This window comes from Anas platyrhynchos, chromosome 5, assembly GCF_047663525.1.
Source record: "Anas platyrhynchos isolate ZD024472 breed Pekin duck chromosome 5, IASCAAS_PekinDuck_T2T, whole genome shotgun sequence".
NCBI lineage: Eukaryota > Metazoa > Chordata > Aves > Anseriformes > Anatidae > Anas > Anas platyrhynchos.
This window is the reverse complement of record NC_092591.1, coordinates 10,475,737-10,498,652: the sequence shown is the minus strand read 5'-3', so window position 1 is coordinate 10,498,652 and position 22,916 is coordinate 10,475,737. Positions and strand designations below refer to the sequence as shown.

Sequence of the window (22,916 nt, the reverse complement as noted above, 5' to 3'; positions counted from 1 at the left end):
TGGCCGGCGGCGCTGCCAGTCCGAGGGGGCGAGTAGCGGTGGCGGAGCCGCGGGGGGGGGGCGGTCAGAAGATGTCGGGCAGCGAGGCGGCGGATGCCAAGAAGCTGGTGCGCTCCGCCAGCGGGCTGCGCATGGTGCCCGAGCTGCGCGCCGCACGCAGCCCCTTCGGCCTCGACGAGCCGCCCTGGGTGCCCGACAAGGAGGTAGCGAGGCTGGGCGGGGGGCTGCGGGCCCCAACGGTCCCCCAACGGTCCCCCAACGGTCCCCCAACGGTCGCCCGCGGGCTCGCCTCAGCGCTGAGGCGGGACCGGCCGTGGGGCTGGCGGCTCCCGGCGCTGCTCGTCCCGTCCCGTCCCGTCCCGTCCCGTCCCGGGTCAGGCTGGGGGTTAGGGACAGGTTCTGCACCCAGAGGGTGGTCGGGCACTGGGACAGGCTGCCCGGGGCGGGGGACACAGCACCGAGCCTGACAGGGCTCAAAGCAGCGTTTGGACACCGCTCTCAGACACAGGGGCTGGGTTTTGGGTGGTGCTGTGTGGAGCCAGGAGTTGGACTCAATGACCCTTGTGGGTCCCATCCACCTCGGGATATTCTGTGGACAAATAAAGCTAACTTTGAATAATGTTGCTTTAAAAACTAACACGGAACATAGCAAAAGGCTGTGTTAGAGCACCCTTTCTGGCACGTAGTCTGAATGTCCTGTGTGTTAAATAAATCTAAAACAAAATCTTTTCAGTCAGCTTTGCTTCTAAACACTTTTAAAATAAACTGTGTAATCCTGACAGTCTCATACATGTCACGTAATGTGCATTATTTGTTGCCAGTCCCTGCAGCTAGATGCTCACAGAGCTCGGAATCAGTTGTTTACTTATTTCCCCTCTGTGGTGTGGCTACGTGCCAATGCGTTTAAACGGGACTGGCGTTTTTTTTTTTTTGAGGAGCCAATATGAACTTAAGCAGGCAGCCTTTAAACAGACCCGTCCTTTGCCAGGTAGGGATCTGGTTGGACTGTGTTATACAGGAGTGCTGCACTGTAGGTCAGGAGAAAGGAAGAAAACTTTGCCCTTACCGGGTATCTCTGGAGGCAAAAAGTTTTGTGTAAAAGTTATTACACCAGCAGAGTCACTCAGCTATGGCAGCTTCTGCCGCTCACTGAGCCTTCACTATCTGCAGCAACTGAGGCTAGCCTTTACTGGCAGAAGGTGCTGTGGCTACTAAGCCAGTTGCAAGTTTCATCCGAAATAATGATCTTGTTTTGGAAAGTCACTTTTTCAACCTATTTTAAACGAGCAAGCAGATAAAATATCTTGCTGGAGTTCTTGCAAGTTAGTCTCTTCCAACCTTAGAGAACAAAATCCTCCCTGTCGTCAGTAGCAACTGCCTGTCTGCCTTAAGCATAGCTGCAGTGTGGTTTTTGGTGACTGGAGCAGTGTCAGATGCAGGTGCCCAGGTGTGCATCGATCAGTGAGCGTGCAGCCAAGTGGGATCTGGAGTTACTTGATAAGGGGTGGTTTCTCAGGGCGTTGTGTGCAGTCTGCTTTTGCCAGGTAGGCGACTTTTGATGCGCTGTGTACCTTGACCTCAGCTATCTGGAAACTTGAGTGCTGACACATCGCCAGCAGTGGATGCAATTTGTCTAACAGTTATCTCCAATTGAAAGCCGGTTCCTCCCAGACAGACAGTGTAGCTTTATAGTTGGGCAGTTCTCAATTATAGCCGACTAATTCAATTTAAATAAAAAATGGTGCTTCCAGGTCTACTACATCGTACCATCTTAATTCAACTGCAAGTTGTGGGAGGATTTGTAGAATTTATTTAAGCTAGCTAGATGTATTTAAGAACTGATGTATCTAAAATGAATAGACATAATGTGGTGCATGGTGTGAATTTGAATTTTCTATCACAGTGGTACCGCAGGCATTCATTCTGCTTAAGACTTGACTTTCTTTGTGGTGTGTTGGACAGAACGATGATTTGTGACTGAATGTTGCCTTTGCATCAAATTCAGATGTACTTGCTATTGAGAGGAGGTGTATTGTAGTCAAACATTTTAAATGCTTGTGTTTGCTCATATTCTTAATCGTGCATCTATTGTTGTGAAGAAAGAAAAAGTTGCTTCACTGTATTTCAGTGAATTCAGACATCCATTTGACTAGCTTTTACCATGTACAAATTTTTCTTTAAGTATGCAGTGTACAGGGAAGGAAGTATAACAAGGAAGTTATAAACTCATCTTTTTCTTAATAAAATCAAATTTAAGAGGCAGCCTTAGCTAGTTAATGGATTCAGCAAGAACATCTGCTCTTGACAGTGATTTAGTTCAGTAAAATAAAGAACATATTTTCTTCCCCCAAGAGAAAGGGCGAGTATTACCCAATGTTGACCTGGCTTTTCAAATACACTGACTTCTGCTGTGTACCAGTAAATTCAGTACTTTTCTGCAGGAAATGTCTTCTGATTTGTTTTTTAAAAGTCAAATGATCGTCCTAGGAGTTATGGCAGTTGGGAATTTTGTTAAACTTAGCATGTAACATTTAAGTTTTCTAACTTCGTATTGCAAGACTGTGCAGCCTGTAAATATCAGGCTCAAAAATTCTTGTTGAGTCTTTAAGTATGAGGAGTTTGAAGTGTGTAAGACTGAAGCAGGACTATAGAAAACTTTTTTGGTAGTCTTTCAGTGAAACTGAAATGAATAAGGAGTTGAGGCTGATAATAGTGTGTAGATCTGTGAACATGATTAAAGTTGAGACAGAGCTTAAGGTGTTGGTCACTGCATGTGCCAAGGGTCTGAACCAAAGCTTCTTGCTAATCCCCAGAAGAGCTCAACAAATGATATGCTGGTGGGGGAAGTCATGGAGTAGGAGTCCTGTAAAATTTGGGTGTTACAATGCAGAGGTGGACAGAGCTTGTGGCATCAGGCTGTGTCCCAGATCTCGGGTGGCCGAGGAGTGATGCCTGCCTCAGAGAGCAGCCAATGGGAGAACGATACGATGGAACCCAGCTTGGTGTGGCTCAGGCGCTCGGTGGTTGCGTGACAGCGCTGCTCTTGCACCACCAGCGAGCTCACAGCCCCGGCAAGGAACCGGTTGCGCACAGTCCCGCTGTTATCAGAAGGCATCTGCCGCTGGCACCAGCTGTGCTTGTCAGGCACGTTGAGCTCTGATTGAATGAGCTCGCAGACTTCCATGTTGGCAAATGTTGGCTGTGTTAATGTGCTTAGCCAGGTGTTAGCTTGCATCACATCTATCGCTTCGTTACTGTATGTGCAAAAACAGCGCATGAAGTGTAACTGGAGCCTGCTGCCAACCTGCACTGTTCTTACCTCTGGGGCTGAGGAATTACGCTAATTCGTTACCGTGCTTCAGCAAACGCATCAGAAGTTCCTCTCTACTTGTGCTGAACTTGCTCTCAGTACTTCTAAATTAATGCTGATAGCCAACGACTGCTGGTGCTTCCGTTTTCTTCTTGCTGAAGTAATGACAGCAGCAATCCGCCAGAATCAGCAGTATGCTGGCTGTGTGTTAAATCAATGTATTTGTTATATGGGTTTTATTTAATATCTTATTTTGTATCTGAGTGCTTCTGCTTTCAAAACAAAAATCAGAGTTGCAGTAGTCTTAAAAAGCCTGTGTGTTGAGGACATGAGAAGTATCTCAGGTGTTGCACTATCTTCTTGCCAATGCGCTACCAAACTGAAGCAGCTCAGTGCTCGCGTGCTGGTGTCAGCGTGTGGCCAAACGCGAAGGGTTCACCTCCGGGGAAATGCTGCTGCTGTGCCTGGGAAGAGCTCCCTGGTGAAGTTGTTATGTAAACGGGTTCTCTTGGGTTTGGTTACTCAAAGCAGAAGTGCCTTGAAGGAACAGTATGTTGAGTCTGCTTGTGTCAGAACATTTTGGTAGGAAAACAGCCTTCTGTGATTTCTGCCACTGCGTGCCATTTCACTTTGTGACTTATCTCTGACTGCACTCTATGTTAGGCAACGTTATCATGATGGGTCTGGGATTCAGAAATAATTTTCTGTAGTTTGTAGGAAATAAGATAGGTAATTCTGTTACTTGCTGAAAGTAACAGAATTTAGTACTTGCAGTACTAAAAGTACTTGATTTTACATTTTGCCCAATATTGTGTATGAAACCTATTTAAGATGGTGTTTAGAAAAGCTTTAGAAAAGGTTGTGGCTTCTGCTTTCTGATTTCGAACCAAAATTACAAATTTTCATTACAAAAATGAATTATACTCCTGGAAAACTCGAAGTATTTTGAAATCCATGCCCTGCCCAGCTTCTGGGCAAACAATTAAGCTCCATACATGAAAAAAACTAAAACACTAAATGAAGATCAGTGCACAGCAAAACATGGTGTAAGCTGTAGAGTGTTACTTGTTACAGAGAAAACCTTGGGAATGCTGATGTTGTCTTGTGCTCAAGGTTATTAATCAGCGAATGTCAGAATAAGCTTTTATATGGCCATTGTGAAAAGAGGAGGTTGCGTGCCTTGGTTCAGTGCATTACTTGAGACAGTGCAGGAACACTGCTGGTTCTCCTTTGTCTGGGATTTAGAAAGAGCTTCCTGTAGCAAATATTGCAGAGTAGCTATTTGTGTTCCATTGCAGCGACGGCTGTTACTCTCTAATTTGCTAAACTTCTGTTTAGATGTGAGAATGCTTTGTATAAACTGTTGTAAATTACAAACAAGCTTTTACTTAAAAAGTTTCTAAAGATTTTTTTTTTCTTAACGTAGCTGCTGTAGTGTTTTCTTGGTTACTGTTGTAGAAGTTGTGACAGTGATTGGGAATGTGGTGAAACAGAAATCCCTGAAACAGACTCCAAAACTTTTGTAACCTGAATGAATTCTTAGAAGATAGAGGGTTATGTATTGAAATGTATTAATTAAAGGCAAACAGTGATAACTGTTTTTAGCAAATGACACCAGCTCAGCCTAGGGCATGTTTTTAAGATGACATTCTGCTGAACTCTGTGAAAGCTTGGTTTGAAGAGTTCAGGTTTCCAGAGTTACAAAACTCACGGGAAGAATCATCCAACTATGTTCCGATTCAGATGTGAGATGTAATTTTGCATTAACATTTGCAAATAAATCTGGTAGTAATTATCTGTGAGCCTCAGAGAGTGTTCCCTCCCCCCCACCCCCCCTTTTTTTTTTTTTTTGATACAGTGGATAAAAATAAGTGAAGTTGTGAAAATTCAGCAATCTGACTTCTGAGTATCAGCCCTATGGAAGGTGACTTTCTGCACAGAAAATGTTAATTGTAACAATCACTGAACACTTCTGGTATTTAAGCAAGTCAGAGCTGCTGACCTGTACTTGTACACTCAGCTGAGAGAGAGAAGCCTCTTCAGTTTTTTTTCTGGCTTTTCTTTTGGGAAGAGCGTGGGTGTAACCTTGTGTTAGGAAAGAGATGCTTCAGGAAGTAGTGACATTTTGTAGCTGGAATAAAAAATAAGTCCTAGTGGCTTGGAAGAAAACCAAAAATCTCCTAGAGTGTTTTAAAAATATGCAAGTATCGAGAGCAATAAAATATGTAAACAGTGTTTTAGAGTGTCAACCAAGCATCACAACAGGATGACAACTTGCATGAAAACATAGTTAACTCCAGAATATATGACTGTCTGGACAGCCAAACGTAATTAAGCATGACAAGAACTTCAGAAATGTAGTTTTGACTGCTGACAGGATGTAGTATTCCTTAGGGTGAATGAGTTTGGCTGCTTTTTTTTGTCTTGTGAGTGGGGATGACGTTATTTTGCTACATCTGTATTAAAATAAATGAAAACCGTGGTGAAAAAGATTAAAGGATGTAAACTTCTCGGAGGCAGTTCTTTTTGGGGAATAACAATAAAGCCCAGTCTTTGCATGTGGTAGTAGTATGATTACAAATCTAGAAATGTTGTTGGTTAATGTTATTTTGTACTGTTTTGTAGTGCCCAAGATGTATGCAGTGTGATACAAAATTCGACTTCATAACTAGAAAGGTAAGAAATCAACAAAATACAACGTTTTAACTGTTGCAAAATGCTAATATGGAGCTCTGGTTTAAAATGTGGATGATTTCAGTAGAATATCATGCAAAGTCTGCTGTACATTCAAATAGTTTTTCTTTCTGTTCTGCCTTTTCTGAGTAGAGGACTTTTTTTTTTCTTTTTTATGTTCTGTTTCTTTGACCTTCCTGTTGCTCAGCGTGTTTGGGCTTTTCCCAAATGCTGTGTACCCACAGGATTTACATTCACAGGAATAGTTAGAGGAGCCCACGCTGGAGAAGGCTGCTAACATCAGTACTGACACAGAAACCAGATGAACTAACGTGGCTGTGTCCTGGGAGATAAGCTTAGTTGTGGAAATGTAAGCAAATGTTTTCAGGAGTAATGAACTGCAATCTGACATTAAAGGGCTGTATGGCTCAAATATGGAGAGCCAAAAGTCAGATTGTCCGTCTGTTCTAGAAGTGAAACACAACTGATCTCACAATGGGAAAGGGGAATTTCTGATTAAAGTAGAAACTGCCTTGATTGCTGTGAACCATAATTAGGTTCCCTGCATGAAGAAAAAACTTTTATGTAATGATCATATTTCAAGCAGACCACTGCGGAATTGTTGCTGGTTTACAGAATATTGCTGTCAGAAAACCTGCTGGAACGGGGTTTGGCAGTCTCCCAAAAGAAGCCAACAATGATTTTAGGAGATAATAATGTTTCTTTGTATTACTGCACTGATGGGCGTTTAGCATTTGCTTGTGGAAGTGCAGAAAGATGTGGAAGTGTGACTTGCATGCATTGACCTAGTTCATGATTTGTAATGTATTGTTTGGAGGGAAAAGGAAGGAGAAACTTTAAAACAGACATACTGACATGCTGTACCGGAGAGATGTTAAGTTTTCAGAAAGGCTGAAGAACATCAGGGTAACTACATTATAAGAACTAAGAGAATATAGACTTTTTTATTTACCTTTTAGTTGGATGAGTTAAGAGCATGGATTGGTTGAGAAGCAGTAATTCATCAGGCTGCTGTATTTTACTTGTGTTACCTTTGGGAAGTAAATGGAGGTAGCCATGGGTAGTAGGTGCTTCAGAGAACTTTGCGTAATACTTGGTAGAAATGTCTAACAGTGATCAGAACTGCAGTTTATCGGTGCCTTGTATCAAGCTGTTGAAACTTGCTTTGAGCCACAAATCAGTTCTGGCTTGCCTGAGAGTACTTGTTCTGGCCTGAGATACTGTCATCCCATGGAAACTTGCATCAGGAGGAACTACTGGGACTGTCACACCCCAGTAGTGATTGGAGCTTGAGCCACTTGGTGAAGGTTTGGGAGCTGCTCTGATTGTATTATAACTTTGCTGGATTTGTACTATGCCACCTGATATTTCTGGTAGAGATGGGGCTTTAGGTTTTAGGAATGAAAGTTCTTAGCATTTTCCCTGGGAAAAAAACTTGAGAACAAGTTTTGAGGGAGAACAGCATCTGCAGTTGAAGGTCCCAGAGATCTCTTCTTGGAAGTAGGAAGGGTTCTAGAAACCACTCTTCTCTTGCATTTCTACTGACAGGCGAGGAATTTGGGAGGGTCCTCTCAGTGTCTTCTCTGGTCTGATTTAAAAGTCTCTTGGCAGAGTGCCAACAAAGGCCTGTAGTGCTTTTCATACTACACGCAGTCTTCAGGGTTCAGTCTTCAGAGAGTTCTTTCTACCACTACAGCAGCTCGATGTCATTTACCACTTGACTACTGTCCTGTCCCTTCAACATGTACGTTTTACACCTGAGAAACTGTGCTGTTTCTTGGGGAGGGGGATGTTTAATGTGGGACCTTTTATCAAATTATTCTCTAATAATTTCTTTTGTAAATAAACAAAATCTCCTCTCATGCTTAGCATCACTGCCGAAGATGTGGAAAGTGCTTCTGTGACAAATGCTGCAGTAAAAAAGTGCCTCTGCCTCGCATGTGTTTTGTGGACCCCGTGCGCCAGTGTGCTGAATGTGCCCTCATCTCTCAGAAAGAAACAGAGTTTTACGACAAGCAGCTTAAAGTGCTCATGAATGGTAAGTATGAAGTGCACATACATGCTGTTTCAATCTCACTTAGATTTGTTCAGATGCTGTGTTAAACAAAACTGATAACTGGCATGACTAATTCTTGTCAAATGAGCTCCTACATTGCAGTTTTGTCTCCTTAAAATACATATTTGTTGTTGCATGTTTGCCATTTAATTTTATATTATCAGCTTATTTAGCAAGAAGTGTATGATTTGGGTCAGGTATTTACAGAATTCTTTAAAGACAAAGGAGTTTTTAATGCCTTTGAGGACAGATGTGTGTGGTTGGCACTTTATTAATGTAGTCCACCTTTTAGCTGTTTCTGTTAGTTACGCTAAATAAGGATGAAAATGCTTAACAGACATTTTTAAAACAATTAACAGGATGCTGTGCTTTGATCTTGTGCATGGCCTATGGCTGTGGTTGATGGCAGGTCGTAAGCGTGGTGAGTTTTGCATAGCATTAAAGCTACGTGCAATACAGCAATTCATGTTCCAATTATATTAAGAAAGCTGAATCTTCAGTTTTCAAAATATTCTCTAATTGTTTGGGGCCTTCTGATGGGCTCTTCACTCAGTGTGATGCAGGTGTGTATAGTTGGTAAGCTAAACCACGCCTCTGATTTGTTCCTAGGAAGATTCTAGGTCCAGACAGAGCTACATTTGTCCCTGGTAGTATACAAATCATTCTTTACCATGCACAGAAGACAACTTTAAAAAAATATTTTAATGTGAAGATATAAGAAAATAAATACTAAAAAAGTCCTGCTTGCATTCATGTTATGCAATTAACGTCTATAGTTATTCCTGCCTTGCTGTGGAGGTTCAGATCTCAGAGAAATGGCGATTTTGATCTCCATGGTAGTTGTGTTGCTGGTCCCTCTCTGTCTCATGTCGGCAGCAGCCCGGGGCCCCATACCGAGGGTCAGTGAGACACGGTGCTATTATGAAATAGATCGTGAGGTGAAGCTATGGGGCTGCACGATTCAGATTGTGGAGATAGCTCACAGGCCAATTGACAGTGCCGTATGTTTGGTTTTGTTTTTTTTAAACTTCCCAGACCAACAGTGTTGGGATTAGGTAATACAGGGAGTGTAACAATACATGGAGGAAATAAAGAGGTGGGCATGTAGTCTGCTTTATGAATCACTTGGCTCATGTAGTTAAGGTGACTTTCCTGATGCCAGAGGAGCTGTTTGGAGCAGGCAGAGAAATACAACATGAAGGCTGCAATTCACTGACCTCAAAGACTGAGCTAGTCTTCAGTAGTGAGAGAGGTGTCTTAGTATCTATTAAGCATGCAGCTAAAGGTCACATCCTGCTATTTGATTCTTCTGTGTAATTTTAAGAAGGTAGGATCGTCTGGTTTTGCCATCTCCAAATCTGTACTTATTTTTGAAAGATTTTTTGAAAGATTTATCTTAGAAATATGATTTACATGATTTATCTACAGTGTAGGTGGAATTGCATAGTAATTGTGAATGGTCATATGGTGCAGAACTAACTAAAGACCTTTCTATACTTGAATGTCCTGTCAGTGTTTATCAGTTTATGTCAGTTTAATGTTCCAGTTAGTCTCCTAATTGAGCCGAATCAGTGCAGTAAGTATCCTTTTTGATTCTTGAATGTTTCTTCCCAAACTCTGCATTGAATACTGAAACATTTCTTTTCAGGTGCTTCGTTCTTTGTAACTCTGGGAACATCTGATAAATCTGAGCTCATGGTTTGTCGACTTTCCAACAATCAGAGGTGAGGAGGACTGATAGAAATTGCACTTGTGAACACGGCTATATTGCTATCATAACACAAACAAAATACAAGCATAGCTTCCAGTGAGGATACTGGAAGAATAATCCGACTGAAAGGATGGATATAATGTTATTGGGCTAAGGGTGTGTGAATTTAATAGCAGTGTGGAAAAGGGGCCCTCGGAGGTGTGAAGCACTCCTCTTGCTTTGTTCAGTGAAGACTGTTTCCAGAAGCAGCAAGAAGCAGAAATGCTGGAATGCCTTGGAATGACAGAGCTCCGCTCCTTGATAATGTCTCGGTGGCACTGCAGTACAGTGTTTCTGACAGCTAACAAAAGGCTTACAGGAAGAAGGACTGGGGAAAAAAAATCCATAGCTACTGAAAAAAAAAAAACTTGTTTCAGAATGATGAGTCCAGTGCTGCACAGTATTGTTTAATGTTACAGTCAGAGCATTGCTTTGGTCATCCCTAGTTTGGCTGGCTGGAGCATTTCAAACTCCACGTTCTCTTCTTGCCCTGTAACTCTGGAGGAATGCATTTAATATTTTGAATAGGTCTCCTGGCAAACTGCTCTACAATTCTCTATTTTTCTTTTAAGTGAAGCACTTCAATGAAAAGTAACTTCACCTGCTTGACTCTGCTCCCTCCCCACTCTGAGAAGTATACAGGCTACCAGTCAAAGAGAGACTCTGTCTAACTTAATTCCTTTCATTTGGACTTGATATTGTAAACAAGAAACTTTAATAAAATAACAGAAAACATTTTATTTTTCGTATAGATACCTGGTTTTGGATGGAAACAGCCACTATGAAATTGAAATTGTACAGATTTCAACTGTTCAGATACTTACAGAGGGATTTACTCCTGGAGGTAATTTTTTTCATTAAATACAAATTGACTATTAAGAAAAAGATGAAGTGGTAATTATTGTTCAAGCTAGATAGTGCATTTCTGGTAGCTCAGGTGTAACTGCATTATTGTATTACAGTGGTTCTCGGAGTAGAGTGTAGTGCATGGAAGCTGTCCATGTGGCTGATGGGATTTTAGGTGAAACTTAAGAATTCAGACATTACTTTAGGACTTTAATAATGGGGGAACTCCTTGATAAAGGTGATCGTCACCTGGTCTGATCTATTCTCCTTGCTAAACATCTATGGATTGAAAAGCTCACTGGAGGGAGCTATCAGTCTTAGCTTCTGTTTCAGAATCCAGCCAAGATTTCTCTTCTATTTGTGCAAACAACTTAGAGGAGAGTAAGAGAAGCTACTCAAAAAAAAAAAAAAATATATATATATATATATGTGCTTTCTTAATTTCATTCAAGATAAAGGGGTGGCTAAGTGAAACTGCTAATATCTTGGAATACTTTGGTAGCTACTTAACTGCCTCATATCTGGACAGATTTCTTAGTATTTCAAGATGAACTAAAATATGATTGCATTAAGACGAGAGCAAACAAGGTCAGGAATTGTAATAATTGCTTAGTGAGCAACATCTCTGTCACTGCTGGAATTTTTAATTGGACAGTCCGTGCAGTGGCAGTACAGCATGTTAACTTTAATGAACTTGGTATTCAAATCAATCAGATGTGTTGCAGAGTTGCTTAATGCTCCTGTAATTTCTTGTTCATTACTATTCTGATTGCTTTATCTTTTTGCCTGCCTGCCTTCCTTCTTGATGGTAGAAAAAGATATTCACACTTACACCAGCCTTCTGGAGAGCCAGCATATTACTGAAGGTATCGCCAGTACCTTGTGTGAGCATGACTCACTTCAGCATGCTGTTACGACCCCTCTCCCATCTGTCTTCCCTTGCAGTGCTAGTTTTTTGCTTGATCTATAGCTGTTCAACTTAAGACAAGTTATGTTCATGTATTTATCCCTTCCCATCTATTTAATAAACTGAGAATGAATGTTTTGTAACTGCTTGGAGGAGAACTAAAACACTTGATTCCTCCTTTAGACTACATATACATGTCTGTGCTAGAAGAGGGAAGACTTCTACCCATCACCTACTTTAGCAGAGGTGTGCTGAATTCTGTACACCAGGAATGAGCAATACATTCTGTGTGTACTGCCTAGTACCTGGTACAAGCTGTTAGGCTGACTGGGTAGATGCAGGAGAGCGAGTGATGAAGTTGGATTGCAGTCTCTCCTACCAGAGGAGGAAATAGCTGTGTCTGCAAACGCTGTCTGCAGGCTTTTGATCACATTGCTTAGACCAGGATTGTCTTTGTTTGGCTTCTTGGATATTACTGTCATGGCCTCCAGGACACCTTCTTCTTGTGCAAACAGTCTTCGTAAAAAGAACTTTGCAAAACATCCTTCTGTGTGTGGTGGTGCTGTTCCTGTGACTTAGTTCGTGGCTACTACTTCAGTAAATAAGCAAGCCAGTAACTGAATGTGAAGGATCAATGTGCTGTTTTTCACAAAGCTTTTGTTTCATTTCTGTATTCTTGCTTTGGTTTATCTTAATCTCTGTGCAGCTAGAGTAGGAGAGATGTAAACAACTTCTTACCATGCTGCTGTCAGAGCAATGTCTTTTGTAGTGGATTTCCTTCAGGAAATAAACAAAGTTTTTGCCAGCTCCTATTGTGGAAGCATCTTTCTCAACCTTTGCCAAATTTGGTGGGGCTTATCACTGATGTGCCAGACTCGGGATCAAGTAAGGATCCCTGTTTGATACCAGTCTAACTGGACAAGAGTAGTTCAGTTTAGAAACTGCTGGCTGTATTGTGAAGCCGTGGTATCTATTTAAGAGAAGGCAGATGGTAACACTGAAATACAAGAGTTTTGTCTCTCTAATTAGTGGCTTCTACAAGCTCTGCCTTAGTGACAGAACGACAGAACTAGACAATACTGAGTCTGCACATTGCGCTGCCTGGCATTAACACCCTTTTGTCACCGTCTCCTGATGCTGCACTTGGTGCACTTGCAGTTTTTAGTGCTTTGAATCAAGTGGTGAGATGTTTTCAACTGTGACTATTAGCTAAAAAGTTGTGTTTATTTAGTTTGTGAAGTTTTGTTCAGGATTTTTTTTTTTTCCAGGAGGTAATACTCGTGCCATAGGTATGATTCTACAGTATAAAGTACCAGGATCAGAGGAGCTAACACAGATGAAGTTTACAGCCAGTGAAGACTACACCTCTAACAAGAAGTTGTCAGCAAGCTGGCTGGCAGCTATGCATAAGGTAAGGGAGGGAGGCGTAAAGTCTTTGCAAGGAGCTTTGTAGCAGAAGTGAAACTTCAAGCAGTCAATACGGTAATGTTTTGTGTTTATATTAGGCAACAAAACTTCTTTATGAGTCTCGAGACCAGTAAGAACAGCAGACTGTTGGCAGCTGGAGGGAAGACACCAGCCTTGAAGGACCTGCCTCTCACTTTGCTAACCTGGCGGCTAGGTAACACTTGTTCTTCTTGACCTTTTGTCATTCCAGTGTGGTTCATTCTGTAAGATCTGGCAACTGCAATGTTTTATTTTGAACCATGAGTATTCTCTATAGTGTGCAATATGTATACAATTAATGCTTTAAACAGTCTCACCTTTTAAGACTTTGTATATTTTGTTAAACCTTTATTGGCACTTAATATGAAATATGAAAGTGACCTGCACTACAGCTAATGTACAGCACAACTTTTATAGTAACAATTATATATACTGTTTGCCACAAAAAGCAAACAAAGGTATATGTCTCTTCTGCAGAGAATAGCTTTTGGGTCTAGATCTCAGGTTTTTCCCTCTATCCAAATGTTTAAAAATCAATGTACAATAAAATCTGCCTTAGATATGATTTTATAGAAGTCAATTGATTTTTTTAACACATCTCACCAAATACCACCAAATTGGAATTACATGATTTTGAAACTTCCCTTCTGTAATAACTAAGCTTCCAGAATGATTTTTAGTTTTGTATTTTCTTTTTGGTAACTAGCTTTTGTTAATCTAACTGTAATGGTATCTGGAATTGTATACATTTTAATGTACAAAAATGAATAAATTAATTCACTTATTTAAAAAATGTGTTGATGCTTTCACAGTGTAGTTTCTTTAATGATAGATAGTATGGTCTCTGTCTGAACTCTGAAAGCTTTGACTTGTTATAGGCAGCACCCTAATCTTGATTTTAAGCTTTGATAATTTGCTAAAACTACTGGCACAAATCCTCTGCCTACACATGCTATATACCAGGCGTCTTTCTGCTTTCCATCTCCCTCAACAAGCACGCAAGGCTCAGTTATCAGCCTGTGTGCAAAGGATGTGTCAGGCTGTGTGCAGAGCATTTCTAGCCAAGTATTTATTTGCCACAGTTGGAATACTGCAGTTTATAGTGTAAGGTGCTTTAAAAATTATTTGGTAAGTCAGTTCCTGTGCAAGTGGTACAACAATGAGGAAATTGCATCAACAGAACATGAGAAGCCATACAGGTAAGTTTGTTTTTTTTTATGTAGACTATGACCAATGGCATGTCTACAGTTGCTATTAACAAACAGGAGAATGCAGCCATGCCTTAGCAGTACTTTATTGTGCACATTTACATGTTCTCTGAATTAGTGTATCATAGGCTCTTGAAATCATCACATTCATGTAGCAAATTCTTCAACAATAATACCCTTTCACTTTTCACCACAATATATACAGTTAACGCTAATCTGTGGTAAAAGCAAGTTACAGCACTGCAGAAATGGATATATAAATTATACACAGAACTTGTACATGAAGAATTAATTAAATTGCATACTGTTTAATGGGAGAAAATTACAAGAAATATGGCTACAACTTATAATGGGAAATTCAAAATATACTTTTGGTATATAAAATCATGTACAATTAAAATTCCAGTGAAGTGCTTTTTTTTTTTTTTTTTGCTTGAAACTACAATGTAGTGGAATAGATTATTGCATAACTTGCCTTGGCAACAGATGTAGGCTGCCAAGAACCACAGAAACTGTCCTTAAAAATTACATATTGCCTTTCTTAAATCCCTCTCTATACCTCATTTCTTTCTTCTCCTCGACTTAGCATCTACACACCTCACTTTCTACTTCTATTCAGTCCTTCATATTTTCTTTTAGACTGACCTGGGCAGACTTCAAATTATACAATATAACTCTTACCTGACTCTTACCTTTCTCAACTATTGCACTTTCATCCATGCAGACATACAAATCCCTTAAGCTGCTGCAAGTTCACTATAATTGTTCTGTCCTGAATGGACAAACTGCAGTGGTTAGTAGGGGAACCTTTACATTAGTAGAGGTAACACTGGTGCTGTAGGCTGAATAATAAGAAAATATAACACCAAGTGACCTATTCCTTAGGGGCTTTGAGAAGCGTACAAATGCTGTTTGTTTGGTTAGTTTTCTAGCTTGAGTCTAAATGCAAATAATACTAGATGCTAGACTATGTAAAGCTTTTGTTGGGGTTTTCTAGACTAGGATTTAAGTATGTAAGCACGTTAACACTTAAAATCCTAGCCTTCATAAAGCTTTGGTGACTATGTACTTATGCATGTAATAGGTGAAGATTTTGTGTCCTAGAACCCAAAAAGCTGATCAGCAATGAGAGAACTCAACATTCACTGGTATTGAACAAAATATCCAAAATCCTGACGTGGGACAGTTACTGTGGGGTTGGAGCAAACTGGACAGCGTATCTGCACTTCGCAAATGACACCTCTGAACACTTAACACAAGAAAGCTCCTACCACGGAACTTTAACTTAATACACTGCTTTAGACAACAGTTGGTAGAACACTGTAGGTAGTGGAGATACCGCTCTCCTCATCAGTGGTGGGTCACATAAAACAATCTTCATTTACAAACTGCAGATCTGGAAAATCTTGGATGCTGTCCATTTAACAAGAGAAAGCACCATTAAAACTAAATATCATAGTTTTATTTCTCCATGTGAAATGATCAAAAACAATGGCTCCAGTGTATGTTTTAAGTTTCCAGTTACCATCAAGGTATTGCACTGTTGTATGACTGAAATCAAGCAAGGGTTCGCTGTCTAGGTTTTATTCGTGGATATAACTGTAAAAACAAAATGAAAATATTAGGCTTTGCATGGTTGATACCAGTTTGAATATAAACAAATTTAATTACAACCAAAGGGTACTTAAAAGAACTGAGTGATATGAAGCGTTTTATGGGTGTGAGATGCGTTTCTGCTTGTTAAGCTACAGCATGTTCTTAAGTTACTTCTGAAAAGTTAAACCAGCAACAGCGGGAAGCCAAGGGCTAAATTACTCCTTCAAAGAGCACCAAAACTATGCTACAGGACACATCTACGTAAGTACAAGAGTTCCCCATTTAGCCCTAGAGAGAGCTTACTTCAATCTCTATAAGGCTTTCTTACACATTTTGTCCTCTGTATTGCTCCACTTAGAGGCCTTACATTCCTGGTCTTTTGTGATAGCAGTGTTACATTTGACTGAGCACAGCATAAATGACTTTCCTGAAGCTGTCACCTTCAAAGTTTCTTCCCATTTTAAAGTTGTATAAATATATTGCTTACCTTGTGCCAGGTATTAAAAACCTTTCTAAACTTTTGGGCTAAAGCCTACAGCTGCCTAATAAAGCCACTGTACTTTGCACAGGGGCCTTATCTTTTAACCAAGGGAAGTAAATCTTACTATACTTAGTATATATTAGGCTGTAATAACTTATTTAATAAGTGTAGGACTAGTCTCTTAATTGTAGCCTCTCCTTTCTGTTTTCAGTAATAGAGGCCAAACAGAATAAGGATACTCTGCTTTGCACTGCTTAATAGTGGAGCGTTCAGATGGTGCACAGAGGGAGTCTGACCACAGATCCATCTTGTGGTCCTATTTTCAAAATTAAAAAAAATAAAAAAAAAAAAAAGAGAGAGAGGAGAAAGTATCTTAGAACTTACCCCAAGAAGATTTTTAGGCACATAGCCTTCTTTATCATTGAGGCGGGCCCACCACCACTCCGTTTCATTGTCATCCTTGCGTCGCAGAATAGTAATGGCATCGCCCTCATGGAATGACAACTCATCATTATTCTGGGCTTCGTAATCCCACAGAGCGTACACCACTCCTTTATTCATCACTCCCAACTTTTCTTGCACTCCTGTTAACAACAAATTAGACAATACACTAAACAGTAAAAATAACCTGTTTTTCCCTCTGAGATGTTTAGGGTGGACATTGAGGCCCAAATATTAGTCTCATTAATAACATTCCATGAACAATTTTCAGCACTTCCTGAAACAACTTCAGAAATTTATCTATGTGATAAAATCAAATCTGGCAGAATCGTTGAAAACAATTTAGAGCATGAGGGTTTTTTTGCTGTTGGTGGTGGTGGTTGTTTTCTTCATATATATAAAATATATATATATATATATGTACAATGGAAACCATGGTGTGTTTTTTTTTTTTTTTCAAATAAGGAAAATAGTTTTGCAGATGTCTGGTGCATGTTTCTCATGGGCCTACATTCTGTAACAGATCTTATATATAGTAATACTTGAAGCTTTTGTAAATCTGCACAATGTCAGGTATACAGAGCCTTAACAAAGCTTTTAGCCTTTCTCTGTAAATTAAATTTCTCTGCTCCATGGAGGTACTTTCTTGCAAAATATGTCTCAAAGTAATCTGCTAAAAAATTATGCATCTGGAAGTTAATGTCTTTATTGAGATACTTGACAACTCACTGTTACTGTGAGAACCTCCCACTGCAAACATTTCCTTGAAATTAAATGAAATTAATATTTAAAAATTAGCATTAGAAGGAACCTGTGAGCAAAGAAGGCAAGGATTGTAAGCGACATAACTAAAAGACTTTTTAAAAAATATTTGAAAAAACATGCTGGGCAATATTCTCAAGTCCAGGGCCTAAGCATATGTTTCAGAGTGACAGGGAAGGGAGGAATTTTACAAAGGCTAAAAAAAAAAGTTTGTAAAGTCTGATCACAGCTTACCATACAAGAACTGGGAACACTGAATGTAACCTTCTTCCATCTCTTCACACTTATCTGCAGCAGTTTCGATATCACTTATAGTTGAAGCAAAAATAGCTGCCCCTGATTCAACCAGTAGTTTACACAGATGAACACTATTGCAAGAAGCAGCACAATGCAAAGGTGTCCTGAAATAAAGCAAACATGTAGGCATCAAAAAAATAAAGTTCCAGGAATCCTATTTTCTCTTGCAATACAGCTTTTAGTCCATCTATTTTTAAAGCCAGTTGCTCTTTATGATTATAGTGTATATATGCATTGTTCTAAACCTGCTGAACAACCTGGAGTGGATTCCAACGCTTACCTGACTCCAGTAAAGCCAAACATTCTAAAATAGATGTTAACAAAAATAGCAATTTTCATAGCTTGCAGGACTGCTGGACATAAAAGGATCTTTTTCAATATGAGGGAATTTGAATTATAAAATAAGGTGGGGGAACAAGTGCTTGGCATAGCATGGTTTCCTATCTCCAAACTGTTTACAAGTGCTACATCTACTTGGAAGGCTAGACCTATTCTTCAGAAACACAATCTGTGGATGGGTTACATAAAAATGAAGCATAAACTTTTGTCGCTCATTATTTAAATTACTTCAGCATGTAAACACGAAATGCACCTAAAAGGTAAAAACATAATACAGTATAATTTATGATTCAAGGGTGATCGCACGTGGGTTAAATATCCTGGAGCTCTACATTTGAGTTTGTCACCATCTGGAGATTAGGAAGTGCTCATTTACTGGGAGAAACGGGGAAGGAAATTGTTCCGCAAACAGGTCTCCACTCCATTTTGGATTTGCAACAAAATAGTGTTTTTCTAGATGCTAAGTTAAAAATCTTATTACTTACCACCCATCGCTATCTGCTGCATTTACGTTTACCCCAAAATCAAGGAGAAACTTCACAATGTGGTGATGGCCAGCACACACTGCGTTATGCAAAGGTGTAATTCCTTCATCATTGGGCTTGCTGGGATCATCAACCTATTGAAAATATAAAACAGTTCAGCACTTTTTTTTTTCTTTTTTTTTTTTTTTAATATTTGAAAGAGGTTGCATTTGCTTAGAAGCTCACCTCATATATGATTCTTTGTACAAGATCAAATTCTCCCTCCAAGGAAGCATCTAGGAGAAGAGCCAATGGATTGAACTTCACTCGCAAACCATGGCCTGTTCTTTCTGAGTTAGGTTTCTTCAGGTTGGTACGTTTGGTCTGGGTGGAAATGCAGGTTTAAAGGCATTACTTCAGGTTGCAGAGGTGTTAAAAAAACATTCATTACTTTTTATGTAGATGAGGAATTCCATTTGCCTTGGATGGCCGTAAGAACTATGCAAATACTTCTATTACAGTCTATTAATAAAATACTCGGTACCTTGCTGTAACTTACTCAGTTTAAAATGAGAAAGCATGCTGATATAATCTAGAGGCTCCTATTTAAAGATAACAAGTACAAGGGACAAAAGTATTCATTAAGCCAACGGCTTTTGAGCACCACAATCTTAGTTGTGTCTAATATGAGCTGAGTATGTCTCTGGCAGATAGTCTGAGACTGTGTCACTACTTTAGCTTAGACTAGAAAGCGTGAAAATTAAACATGAGAATTGGTTTCTACTCGGGAATTTCTGCCTTGAATTAGTTAAATTGTCAGCTGTAGGTCAGTACCAAAAAGACTTGCTGTGAGAAAAAGTCCATAAGGCTATTTTATGTAACATTCTAGGTGGTGTGATCAGAAGAAACATCCTCAAGATCCAAAGCACATTTAAATGTGTTTGAGAATATTCTGCATCATTCATGTCTTTGCCGCTTTGCAGAAAAATAAAATCTACTATTAATTAGAGCTTTCCAGAATGTGTTTAGTCTGTATCATCACAAGGTCTGTTCTCATTTACGCCCCTGTTTAGCATGGCTATTTCGGTTTGGAAAATAAGCCTCCCAAGATATGAGTAATATCTGTTGCTAACATACTCCATTCTTCCAGAAGTATCCTGGTTCACTTGTCCTGGAAAATGCACACAAAAAGCCCTGTGCACACTGCAGTCAAATCGTAAGAGGATGGCAAGGTTTCTGCTAAAGAATCTATGATAACTCTAGGTGAGTCAAGAAATAGAGATATGTTTTGAAATCAGTGTTAAATGAGTCATGTTAACAACTAAGAATAAAATTCGTTTTGCTCCCCACCTTCAATTCTCCATATGCTGTAGATTTTGGTATTGACAAAGGCAACTAGTATTTAAAAGACTTTGGTGCTGGATGCGGACTTGGAAAGCAATTCAAATTGAGACAAATCCCTTAGAAAAACATTTCTGCTAAAACAAGTCAGCTGTGTTTCTGTTAGTTTTGTCAGCCCTAGTCTCACCTCTCTCTACTGAGAGGGGGGTAAAGGAATGCATTTCTCCCAGAATAGCTTTTCAGCTTGTATGCAAATTAAAAATCTCCACTGCAATTCATAGGTTCATATAAACAGTTATCTTTGTAGTCCTGGGGAAATGAAAAGTTATTTTTCATGATATCTCAGATACAACAGAGCTTCTACAACAACAGTATATCCCAGAAGTTCTACAACCTAAATTACATACACAACCTCCTGTTGTCTGTGTCTTTTTTCCTTATTAAACAGCTCCACTACTAAAGAAGCTATTCCATTAGATCATTCATTGGAGTCACTTTTTTTTTATATTATTATTTTAGTATCAAAACCCATAATGCAAGCATACCATTTAACCTTAAGCATAACTGGAAGAGGGTAAGCTTAACACGCAGCTAATTCCATAGTTCAAAATTTGTCTTTTAGTTACTTACTGGAGGAACTGGAGGAGGGAGAGCAGGTTGCAAAGGAACTTCATCTTCTACTGGAGAACTGACCTCAGGTGTGGGACTGGATGACTCTTCAGTAGAAGGAACTATAGCGAGATTGTTGTTGTTGTCTTCAGTTGTCTCAGGTGTTTGATTTGTGGTTTCAGTGCTGATCAGTTCCTCAGTAGCAGGAGAAGGTAATTCATTATCATTGGCATCTGATGAAGGAGGGGGTGGCTCATCAGGAACAGGAACTATAGGTTGCACGGAGATGGGTTCCTCAATGTTGCCATTGGTACTGGCGTTACCGTTATCAACATCTGCTAAGATGCCTATGAAGTCCTGGGGATTGCTTGGCTGATAGAAAGGAGCACTTTCTATTCCTCCAGCAAGAGTATTAAAGCGCTGATACAACAATTTTTGTATATTTGGTCCACTTGGGCCTTCTGGTTCCGTGATAGAACTACGCTTCTTTAGTGGCCGAGGAGCATTGGCCAATTTTCTCCTCAGAGCTTCCAGGTCAGCATCGCTTTGATATCGCAGGGGTGAGTGCACAATAGGTGTGAGCTTTGTAGGACTGAGAGGACGAGGAATGTTTTCCACATTGCTGTTTTCACTGGGTGGTGGAGCGTTTTCCAGCTCTTGATCTTTTTCAGAGACCTCAGTCTGAGGCTGAGATTGTGGCTGTGAAGGGGTCTGGGCAGGCAAAGAACCATGAAGGAATGGCAGCGGCGAGGGCGAAGTTGAACCAGATTGTAAGACAGGCTTTCCATAAACTGAAGGAAAAAACAATGGAAAACAGTGAAGAACTATTCTCAAAATATGTAATAAAATATTTGCAAATAAACCAGATGTCTTCGTTGCTACTTGGTTGACACTAGTACAGAAAATAATTATGTTGGAATCCATCAAAACAAAAATAAGTACTCACCTGTTGGCGATGGCAACCACCAACTCTCTATGCCCAATTTTTTTCAACTTACTTATAAAGCATAGATGGAGCATCCAGACTGTATTGTTCTACTCCTATCTTGTTTTAAATAAAAGGCAACTGAACGTATGCTTACTTATCACCCCCAAAAGAAATAGGATCATTCTGCTGCCATCCTACAGACAAAAAAGCAAACAAAACTTTTCTCACAGATTTAGAGAGGCTTCTCAAACAAGATGTCATTTATATTGATACATAAACTAAGCCTAATGAATAGATTTTAATAGTCTATTTCAAAGGACAAAAAAAATAACGTATATTCTACCTGCTTTTACTGACTTATTTAAGGTATTATATACAGCTTGCTGATAATTCTTTGGTGGTGTTGCTTGTTGAAGATACATTGAGTAGATGGAACTGGAGTTCACTGTCTGTGGCCCTTTTCTGGGAGACTGAGGTCTTGATCCTTTATCAGCTAGAAAAGGTCTGATGGCCACAGTTAAAGGCAGTTCTGGCCTGCCATCTCCTCCTGGGAACAAGGGGGGGCCAGAAGGCTGATACGTGGGGCTGGGAGGTACAGAAATCCGCTGCTGAATCTGCTGTGAAGAGCTGGGTTGATGCACATTGCTTGGCAGCGGGAGCGGAACAGGTCTTTGCCGATTTGTTATACTTGTTCCGGGTCTGGGCAGGCTTCCATCCTTCCTTCTTTCTAGAGAATTTGTAGAACCTGTTCCTAAGGGAACCGGGCTTGGATAGGTCCCATAGTTTTGAGGTAACTGCTTGCTTACACCAGGAATTGTTGGTGGCACTTTCCCCAGGTCAAGGCCCTGTGTAAGAACAAAAAAAAGTATAAAACTTCATTAAATAAAATACTTGTGAGCAAGAATATTCTGCATTCAACAGAACAGACTAATAATCTTCTGTGACAGTAAAGGAGTTAGTATAATTAATGTCTTCCTTAACCACTACACGATTCTACCTGAATTTACCACCAAGACCTACTGTTTAGAAGCATCTTCAGCTATAATAAATTAAGATGAATCCAGAACTATTTGAGTACTTTCAAAGCCTTAATGACCAGATCTAGGTTCTGGACCTCAGTATCTATTTGGTTATTGATAGTGTATAATGTAATAGCAGTGACAGTTTGCCAAAACAATTTAAAGACAAGGCCATTATTCTTTAAAGATTATAGTGTTAAAGAATTCATGAAGTACAAGAACAACAGCGCAGACACCACCAGTGGACTCACTGGAGGATGGATTTAGGTTTTTTCATTTTTTTTTTTAATTTTTTTTCCAAGAGAAAGAGCATGTTGAGAAGTGGTAATTCACACCAAGGAAAAACAGTAACAAAGATGTGAATTGGAAAAATAGGAAGGTGGGGAAGAGGATTAGGACAAACAAATGGGGAGAAAAGGGGA

At 39.9% G+C, this 22,916-nt stretch overlaps 2 protein-coding genes across 10 annotated transcripts in view; one reads left to right on the top strand and one right to left on the bottom strand.

The window, feature by feature from the left end:
- The first annotated feature begins 11 nt into the window (after positions 1–11).
- ZFYVE21 (zinc finger FYVE-type containing 21) lies at positions 12–13,804 on the top strand. 2 transcript variants are annotated; one of them, XM_027458044.3, is made up of 8 exons: positions 12–203; positions 5,936–5,986; positions 7,874–8,042; positions 9,709–9,784; positions 10,563–10,654; positions 11,469–11,522; positions 12,832–12,974; positions 13,069–13,804. In XM_027458044.3, the coding sequence occupies exons 1-8, from the start codon at positions 72–74 to the stop codon at positions 13,102–13,104; spliced, it is 753 nt and encodes a 250-aa protein (XP_027313845.1). In that variant the 5' UTR covers positions 12–71; the 3' UTR covers positions 13,105–13,804. The 2 variants fall into 2 exon arrangements, with proteins under 2 accessions (XP_027313845.1, XP_027313846.1); XM_027458045.3 differs by lacking the exon at positions 11,469–11,522 and having other exon boundaries at positions 16–203.
- Positions 13,805–14,287: 483 nt separating this feature from the next.
- Positions 14,288–22,916, bottom strand: part of PPP1R13B (protein phosphatase 1 regulatory subunit 13B) — a 70,432-nt gene continuing 61,803 nt past the window's right edge. For all 8 annotated transcript variants that reach the window (XM_027458032.3, XM_072038243.1, XM_013108868.5 and 5 more), the window contains 7 exons: positions 21,819–22,320; positions 20,569–21,338; positions 18,844–18,981; positions 18,619–18,752; positions 17,732–17,898; positions 16,679–16,878; positions 14,288–15,816 (listed from right to left, as the gene is read on the bottom strand). In XM_027458032.3, coding sequence (XP_027313833.3) covers positions 15,775–15,816; positions 16,679–16,878; positions 17,732–17,898; positions 18,619–18,752; positions 18,844–18,981; positions 20,569–21,338; positions 21,819–22,320 — 1,953 coding nt within the window. In that variant the 3' untranslated portion in view covers positions 14,288–15,774. The remainder of the gene's footprint in view (positions 15,817–16,678; positions 16,879–17,731; positions 17,899–18,618; positions 18,753–18,843; positions 18,982–20,568; positions 21,339–21,818; positions 22,321–22,916) is intronic.